General features: G+C 67.3%; 2 protein-coding genes across 2 annotated transcripts; one reads left to right on the top strand and one right to left on the bottom strand.

Annotated features, from left to right (window-relative positions):
- Positions 1-209: 209 nt before the first annotated feature.
- On the top strand, positions 210-4,269 carry MNEG_8657 (hypothetical protein; the record flags this gene model as incomplete). The annotated part of the gene is made up of 2 exons (XM_014042871.1): positions 210-3,156; positions 3,371-4,269. The coding sequence occupies 2 exons, from the start codon at positions 210-212 to the stop codon at positions 4,267-4,269; spliced, it is 3,846 nt and encodes a 1,281-aa protein (XP_013898325.1).
- A 1,333-nt stretch (positions 4,270-5,602) lies between these two features.
- Positions 5,603-6,798, bottom strand: MNEG_8656 (hypothetical protein; the record flags this gene model as incomplete). Its single annotated transcript, XM_014042870.1, has 3 exons — positions 5,603-6,271; positions 6,526-6,678; positions 6,763-6,798. The coding sequence occupies 3 exons, from the start codon at positions 6,796-6,798 to the stop codon at positions 5,603-5,605; spliced, it is 858 nt and encodes a 285-aa protein (XP_013898324.1).
- Positions 6,799-8,969: the final 2,171 nt, after the last annotated feature.

Below are 8,969 nucleotides of genomic sequence, written 5' to 3'. Positions count from 1 at the left end.
TCCAACATGCTGCGCTCAGCCGCTTGTTTATAATGCTCTGCCACATGGAATACCAATCGCTTGAGGGTGCCAGCCGCAATGACCCTGTCGCACTCCGCATCAAACTATGCATGGACTGTGTCTGGACTGTGTCGAGACTGTGCACAACCATCAACGGCAAGCCATAAAAGTTCCCGGCCTGCGGCAACCATGCAGGTCAACCCTGCGGAATGGACCTCAATGGCATCGCCCCTATGCTGCTGGACGGCCCCACGCTGGGGTCGCCTGATGCCATGGCCCTGTTCCCAATTGACGGGCCGCTGCGTCAGCACCCTGGCCATGTGCAGCTCAGTCACGACGCCTATGACTTGCAGCCGTTTGAGTGCGAGCCACAGCTGCAGCAGCAACACCAGTTGCAGCAACTGCAGCAACATCAGCGACAGTATCAGCAGATGCACTGTGAACAGCAGCAACAGCAGCAGCAGCAGCAGCAGCAGCAGCAGCTGATGTACGGTGTGCAGCAGCAGTCGCAGCATATGCAGCGACAGTGGCTGCCACCCATCGAGGGCTCGTGTCTGCTGCCGCCGCTGAACGGCGGAGACAGCTCCCAGCGCTCAACAGGCAGCGTCGGCTGCAGGCGGCGCGATCCTGCGGGTTCCCCGGACTCGCCCAGTGTGCTGAATGTTGGCGGTGCAGCGCTGAGGGTCAATCAGCACAATATTCTACAGCAGCAGCAGCAGCAGCAGCAGCAGCAGCAGCAGCAGCAGCAGCAGCAGCAGCAGCAGCAGCAGCAGCAGCAGCATCTCCAGCTGCAGCAGCGCCACGCGATGCTGCAGCAGGCTGTTCTGCGCCAGGAGCGGCAGCTGTTCGAGACGCATCACCTTGCGGCCTCGCACGCACAAGCTCGCAGCTTGGCGACGTCCCACCAGCAGGCACAGCTGCAGCGTGCGCAAGCGGAGCAGATGCGCGCTCTGGCGGACGCGCAGCGCGCCGAGCTGGACGCGCTGCACGGGTCCATGCTGCACAGCTCCGGCGGTGTGGATGCCATGCGCGCCCACATTGCGCAGCAGATGGCGATGCGTGATCAGCTCCTGCAGCGCACAGAGCGGCTCGCTGCGGAGGTGCACAGGCGCGAGGCAGTAGCGGCCACGGCTGGCGGGAGTCATGTTCCGCAGGCGCCATCGCTGCTGATGCAGCACTCGCACGACAGTGGGCCGTGGCAAGCGCAAGCGCTTCAGCAGCAGCAACAGCAGCAGCAGCAGCAGCAGCAGCAGCAGCAGCAGCAGCAGCAGCAGCAGCAGCCGATGCTAATGCATCACGCCGACGCGCTCCCTCCTCATCAGATGCACCTTGCAGCAGCCCACCCCAACCAGCGCATTTCGGCAATTGAGGCAGCGCGCCAGCTGAAAGCGCTGCTGTCAAGCCTGCCCCCAGAGCAGCGCCGCGCATACGCGTCTGACCTTATGCGGCGCCGCGGGCAGCTGCTGGCCGCCGGCGCGAGCGGCGCGGGTGCGGCCGACGTCGGTGCAGCTGCCTTGGAGCATTGCCAAATGCTAATGGCGAAAGGGCGGGCACACCCGGCGTCGGCATCGGCTGCGGCGGCAGCTGCAGCTGCTGCTGGGGCAGCGCCAGGGGCAGCGCTTGACGCTCCACTCCATCAGGCAGCTTTGGGGCTTGCGCAGCAAGACATGTCTGGTCGCACCGGCCAAAATGGCGAGCTTGCCGCCATGGACCCCTGGGCTGCAGCTGCCCGCGGCAGCAATGGCACCAGCGAGACTCTGCTGCTGCCGCCCTCCACATCACTGCCGCCAGCAGGCCACAGGGACAGACTGCTGTGCGGCGTGCAGCGCGCGGCTGCCGCGGCCCCTGAGCACCACAGCGAGGGCGAGGGCGGCGGTAGCAGCGCGGACGGTGCATCCGCAGCAGCAGGCGGTGCCGCTGGGCGTGACACGGCGGTGAGCGAGGTGCGGCTGGTGGTGACTGCGCTCGTGCACAGCACTGTGGCGGCCCTTGAGGGTGAGGCCGCCGCAGCGGCTGCGTTCATGGCAGGTACAGACGCCAGGGCGCCACAGCCCCCGGCTCCGACTGCTGCCGCCAGCCTCATGGACCAATGCTCCCCAAATGTGGGCGCCAGCGGCAGCGGTGGCGGTTGCAGCGCGCCTGCGCCCTCCAGCGCGGTGTGCGCTGCAGTGCGCGACGGTATTGGTGGCTTACTGGGCAGCGTCAGCACCAGCTGCAACAGCCAGCCGTGTGCCAGCAATGAGTTCGCGTACGTCCCTGCTGCGGCTGCCGCCGCGGACGGCGCCGCGCCTGCTGTGGGCATGCAGTGCCCCGCCATTGATGACGACGCGGTGAGGGCCCTGCTGCTGGGGGACGACCTCGCCCTGGTGGAGGGCGGCGGCGCCGAGGAGGGCGGGCTGCTGGACGACTTCCTGGCCGGCTTTGGCGGCGACGACGAGCTTGTGATGGGAGGGGGCGCTGTGACGCGCGCGGGCGCGGCCCGGCAGCCCGCCCTGCATGCAGGCGAACAGGGGCTGGCGTGGGGCATGCAGCTGCCAGGGGTGTGCCACCTGGCGGCGACGCTGGGGCGGCAGGATGACGTGCTGATGGCGCCGCAGCACGCCCTGCCGGGCGGCAGCCACATGAGCAGCGCGTCGCAGTGCATGCACCCCCACCCCATGTCGGGAACGTCAGTGCACCTGATGCACTCGCAGCCGCACCAGCCCGAGCCGGACGTGCGGGCACCCTCCTTCTCTGCCTGGAGGGCAACGACAGAGCACCAACATGCCGCGCTGCTGGCAGCTCATCAGCAGCAGCATCAGGAGCAGGTGCAGGCCCAGAACTACCTGGCGCATCAGCATCAGCAGCAGCAGCAGCAGAAGCAGCAGAAGCAGCAGCAAGAGGCCAACACATACACAGCGCATGCCTGGAGGGGGCGAGGGGGGTCTGATGTTTGGGATGCTGCAGGTGGCCACCTGGCGGCACCTGGCATGCACCCCGCGCACCTGGCGGGCGTGCCACACCAGCCCTTGGGCGCCTTGGGAGGTCACCGCGGGATGCAGTGGGCGACGCAGTGCTCGCTGCACGTTACGCGCAGCAGTGCGCCAGGGCAGCAAGGTGTGCAGCAGCAGGCGACGCCGTTCGCGCGAGCGGAGAACCAGCCGGCCGGATGTGCAGGTGGGGCGCAACGACAGCTTGGGGGTGTGGAGGCAAGGGTGCTGCTGCGATGCATGACAAATTCTCGCGTCGATAAAGCTGCGTCTATTGACTTCGCACCCGTGCACCCTCATCCCCGCGCAAGGCTCGCGCGGTCGCACAATGTCTCCCGAGGCCCTCTTCACCAACCCTCACCCCGCACCCCCTGGCCGCCGCTGCCCGCTTACGCCCACAGTGGCCGGTGGCGCAATCGGCCGTGCACCAGGCCTGGCTGGCGAGTGCGCGTTAGCGGGAATGGTGCCACGGGCCCTGGGGAATGGCAGTGGGCCGCTGCCCTGCACCGCCGCGGATGAGCCCAGTGCTGGGCCGCGCCGCGGCGCGATCCGCTTTGCCAGCGGCGCGGGAGCCCCCCTGTACCCGGAGTCAGGGCAGGGCGCAGACGAGCACGCGCTGCAGGCCGCGATAGCACCCACAGAGGGCGGCCAAGGAGCGCCCCTTGCACGCAGCGCGAGCGGCGGCCTGACGCTGCGCAAGCGCGGCTCCGGGTCTCTTGGACTGGGCGCGGCCGAGGCGCCGCGCCTCAAGCCCTCTAAGAGCCAGCGCCTGCTCAGCGACGACGCAGACTCGGCTCCCGCCCCCAGCCCGGCCACCGCAGCGACGGCAGCGCCGCCGCTGCCCCGCGCCGCCGCCCGCGCCCTGGCAGTTTCTGGAGGCGGCACGGCCGCCGCCGACGCAGCGAGTGGTCGGCGGGCCTCGTTCTCAGACTTGGTGACTGCCGGCTACATCCTCCCCGGGCTGTATGAGTTTGGGATCGGCACCGCGCAGTGCGTGACGGCCGAGGTGACGGAGTCCGGCACGATCCGCTGCGCCGGCGAGGAGCACGGCAGCATCAGCAGCTTTGCGCTGGCCGCAGCGCGCTGCCGCAACCCGCTGCGCCAGGCTTGCGACGGCTGGAAGGAGGTGCGCCTGGGGGGCCGCAAGCTGGAGGCCTGGAGGGACGCATTTGTGCGCGGCGTCAGCCCGCCAAACGCGCCACATAAGGAGGTGGCGGCGGCGGCAGCGATGGAGGTCCAGGCCGCGCCGTCGGCGGAGCTCGAGACGGCCCGGGCTGCTGGCGCACCTGATAGCCCTTAGGCGGCTCTGCTCCCGCGCCGATGAGGGTGCGGCTGCCCGCCACGGCTACGCGGCCGGCTCAAGGCCGGCATGCACCATGCCATTGATGGCCTCAGGTTTTGGTCAATTGCGATCTTGTGTTGACACGCAAATCTAGAATTCGAAGCTACTGAGCACTGGATTTTCAAGCTCTGCATGCAAATTTGCACCAGCCAACCCAAGGGCTGGGAGCGCACCCCCAACCCACAGCTCGGCCTCCACAGGTCGCGGGCGCTGCGGGACGGGGGCTGCCTCGCGCCATCGCCCCCCCTTTGACTCTGCATACCTTCACTTTCGCTCTACTCGTGCGCAGCACTGATTGGCGCACATCGCTGCCTGCCTGGCTGCATTGCGCCGGGGCTTTGCGTGGGGCTATCTCCCATTTTCTTCCCGGGGCTGCTGCGGATGCATCAAGCGCAGCCTTGCATCACGACTATTGAGGGTGCCCACCCGCCACATGTGAGTCATCATCAAGCCACCGCCGGCTGAGAAATTTTAAGCCCTCCAAAGTGCATGCACATGGCGCCCTTAGCATTTTGCATGCGCATGCCTGGCTATGTTGTCAGGGCGGGGGCGAGGGCACATAGCTTTGATTTGCAACACCTGCGTGGGGAGCTTTGCATCGGCTTGCCCGGCCGCAGTGGTCGACCACGCGGCAGTTTTGTTGCATGTGGTGAGAAAGGGGTGAGTTCCTCTGCATGGCGAGCGCCGCCCTCCATGGGTGTAACAGGCCTTCAGGGAAGCTCGTGCTTGGTGGGGCGCCCCCTTGCTTTACTGAAGAAACACCGCCAGTTCAGCTGCACAGTCGTGAGCCATGCGCAAAACGGGGAGCACCCGCAAACCGTTTGGTAGGGGATGGCGCAGCATGGAGGCCCAACAGAGGCAGCCGCCAGTGCAACGCAAACAGGCATCGCGACAACTGCCAACAGGCTTGGTGTGAAGCCAAAGGTTTGAAACATATCAGGCAGGTGCACGTTGCAATGCGCCAGCCCGGCCCATCACACGATTGCGTTTCACACCGCTCTCAGCTGCGTCAGCAATGTCCTGCACACAATTGGGTTGCTGTAAACACCAGACAAAACAAGAATGGGTGGGAAAAGGTTGAACGACTACGCACGCTTGTAAGAACTCCGCGCCACCTAGCCAGCAATCTCGCAATCTCTCTCACTCCCCCCCCCAACACACACACACACACACACACACACACTCACTCACACGCACACACTGCAAACACACAAAAACAGAAACACGCATGTACGCGCGCGCACACACACACACACAGTCAATAGCGCCCCACCGCGCCCACCCAGCGCCCTCAGTCTGCCTTTGTCCAGGCCTTCATGGCCTCGTAGGTGCCATAGGCTATGGCCACCCCGGGCACCACCTTGCAGTACTCCGCCGCTATGCCCGCGTAGAACCCAGATGCGCCCCGCGCGGACCAGATCTGCCGGATCACGCCCGCGTAGCTGGCGCCGCCGCGCGCGCCGCCCGCGCCGTGCACCTGCATGCGCCGCCGCACCACGTCCAGGGGGAAGGTGGCCGTGGAGGTCACCAGGCCGGACAGGCAGCCGCACGCCAGGCTGGCGGCGGTCGACACGGGCGGCGGCGGCTGCACGCCTGGCCTCGCCTGCCCGCCTCGCAAAGAGACGCCGCCGCTGCTGCTGCTGATGCCGCCGCCGCTGCCGCTGCTGCTGCTACTGCTGCTGCTGCTGCTGGAGGCGGCTGCAGCATCCATCGTTTCGCTGCTGCTGGCAGCCTCCTTGCCGTCCACCAGCGCCTGAGCCAGGTCCCACTCGCCACCGCCACCGCCAGCTGCCGTGTGTCCGGGCGCCGCGCCGCCTGCGCCACCCCGCCTGCCGACCTCGGCGGCCGAGACGCCGCCCGATGCGCCCGCGTGCGTGTGCGCCCGCCGCTGCTCCCACTCTGCGGCTGCGTTGCGCGCCGTCTCATACACAGTGAAGCTCAGGGCCAGGCTGGGGACCACCTGGGGGTGGTGGCGGGAAGGGCAGGCCGGCAAGGATCGGCAAAGGTTCGCCGTGACAGGGCCAGTTTTGCGGCCTGGACAGAGCGTCACGCTTGCCTGTCACCCCCACCCATGCCGTCCCTGACGATCCAAGGGGTGTACCCGGCCGCAGCCGAGCTCTCGTGCAGGAGAGCCCGCTGATCTCCACGGCAAGCTCCCCTCAAAACCCCTCCCATTGGCCCGCGCCCGCAAGTGTGCAGGCGTGCCGAGCCCACCTGCACCAGCGTCGCCCCCAGGCCCCTGTACAGCCCCGACGCGCCCTCCTCAGTCACGATGCGCCGCAGTGTGCCGCCGATGCCGCTGTAGTAGCCGCGCCCGCGACCCGTCTGCGCCGCGAGCCGCGTGCGCACCAGATCCAGGGGGTACGCCTTCGGAGTGGGGGTGTTGGGGTCCAGTGTAGGGCGGTGCGACGGATGGGCAGACGTGCAACACACAGAAGAGCACAGACTCACGAAGGGAGGGTGGGGGTGCGCGGAACCCAGCAGCATGGCTGCCTCCGATGTTTGCAGGCCGTACCGCAAACGGGCATGCGCAGAGACGAGCGCAGGCGCGCCGGACCAGCCCGATGCGCGCCTCCGCAGGGCGGCCCCCGAACCCCGCGCCCACCGCGGTGCATGCCATAAGCCCGGCCATGGCGCCGCTTGCCATCCGCCGCGCCACGTCGCTGCCGGTGGGCGCGTGGTGTGCGAGCCAGCAGCTGGTGGCTTCGTAGGTGTAGAAGTTGATGGAGGAGTAGGGCACGCGGTGCAGGATGGTCACGAGGTTGCCCCGCCAGAGGGACCGCCACCCCTCAGCCTGCGCCACGCCCAGCAGCGCCTGGAGGAGCCGAGGCTGCGCGGCCGCGGGGGCCGTCGGCCGCCACGCTGCACCGGCCGCGCCCGCCGGGCCAGCGGCCGGGGCGGCGGCGGCGGCGGTGGCAAAGCGCAGCGGGCTGGGCACCGCCAAGGGGGTTGGCACTGGGTTGAAGGCCTGGACCTGCAGGAAGGGGCAGGGGGCAGGCGTCGCCGCTTTTCGCGCTCCACCCCACCAGCAGCAGGGGGAGGCAGCAGGGCAGCGGAGACATGGCCGCCACGCAAGCTGCTGCGGCTGTGCGCGCTGCCCGCTCATCCCACCTGGTAGAGAATGACGAGGCGGGCCAGAGGGGCCGTGCACGTCTTGGCAAACGCTCCCGCAACGCCACCAGACAGCGCGTGTCGCAGCCCTGCCGACCGTATGGCACGCTCGGGAGCATCTGCCGTGCCGCCGCCTGGAGCAGTGCACCTAGTGCTTTTGCCTCCAGTCGCATCGACAGCTGAGCCAGCTGCCTGTTCACTGCGCGGCATGGATTTCCCGTCTTGTCGCTTTTCCGTCTCTGACGGTGGGGGCGGGGAAGGGGCTTCCTCTGTTTGTGCTGCTTCAAGGTTGTCACCTCGGAACACTTCAAGTTGCATGCGGGTGGCCTTGTGCATGCTGGTATAGATCAGATCTATTTTCATTACAATATTGTTGCGAAAGTGACGACAGAAACTAGGTGCTCCGGGCGAGTTGCAGCGCCACAGTGCCCAGCAGAGCGCAGTGCTCTGGAACAATTAATGATGTAGGTGAGTAGTCTCATCTGCACGAAATAATTTATGAAGCGCTTTTAGATGTGAGCAGCGATGGGAGGTGATCTGGATGTCCCCGGGACCTTGCTCCTCGAGAGTTTATGGGCCGAGGATGACAACCAGGAGGAAGCATTACCGACATCTGCTTCGGATGAAGTGAGCTGCAGGATTGCAGGCAGCGTACCTAGGATGCTTGACGCACGTGCACAAGAAGCGCCGCAGCACCTGCTGCAGAGGTCAACCCGGTGTGTTTGACTGCCCAACCCCCCTTTTCCAGGACAAGCCTGAAGCGAGGGGCAGGGAGTTGAAGCAGTTGTCCACGGGTGGTGTTCCACCTTTCGCGCCGGCCCTGCCGCTGAACCCGTGGCGCTCGGAGAAGGCGCTCAGGGCCAGCCGCAGTGCGAGCTCGGCGGGCAACGCCCGCGGTCGGCCGCAGGCCGCGACGCCGATCTCAAAGAAAGGTCGCGGCACCTCTGACAACATGACGACCAGCAAGCCGCGCGCCTCATCAGCGACCGCTGCCGGCGTGCGCCTGCCATCCGTCCCCGGCGCAAAACATCCTCGCGGTGGTGGCCACAGGCCAGCGCGGCAGCAGGCAGCTGACGGCGGCGGCGGTGTCGGCGCGTGCTGGCCCCCTGCCGCGAGCGCCGAGTCCCTGTTTGAGCTGCAGCAGGAGGTGGCCTCACGGCGGACTGTTTTCGTGTCGGCCCAGCTCCAGGTGCAGACGGCCGCCAAGCTGCTGGCCGGCGCGGAGAGCGACATCAGGCAAGCGGCGGCCAGGCGCAGGGGGCGGGCCCGAGAGAGTGACACTGTCGTGGAGCTGGGACGTACAGCTGCGGCGTTGAATACATGGACATACGCGATTGCTCCTCGCTGTTTCTCACAGCACGCTTCGTGGTTATAATTGACGCTCTCTGCCACATGGCTTGATCGCTGGCGTGCGCGATGCACCTCACTGCCGCACGGCCAGGTCGCTCGGCCAGGAGGAGCAGCAGCTGGCCGCCGCGCACCCGCCCGCGCCGCAGCGGCTGCGCCAGGTGCGGGAGTGGCTGCTTGAGCGGGGCGAGGCTCTGGAG

Source organism: Monoraphidium neglectum (genome assembly GCF_000611645.1).
Source record: "Monoraphidium neglectum strain SAG 48.87 unplaced genomic scaffold scaffold01667, whole genome shotgun sequence".
Taxonomy (NCBI): Eukaryota; Viridiplantae; Chlorophyta; class Chlorophyceae; order Sphaeropleales; family Selenastraceae; genus Monoraphidium; species Monoraphidium neglectum.
The sequence above is the reverse complement of the archived record's forward strand: the minus strand, read 5'-3'. Positions and strand labels throughout refer to the sequence as shown.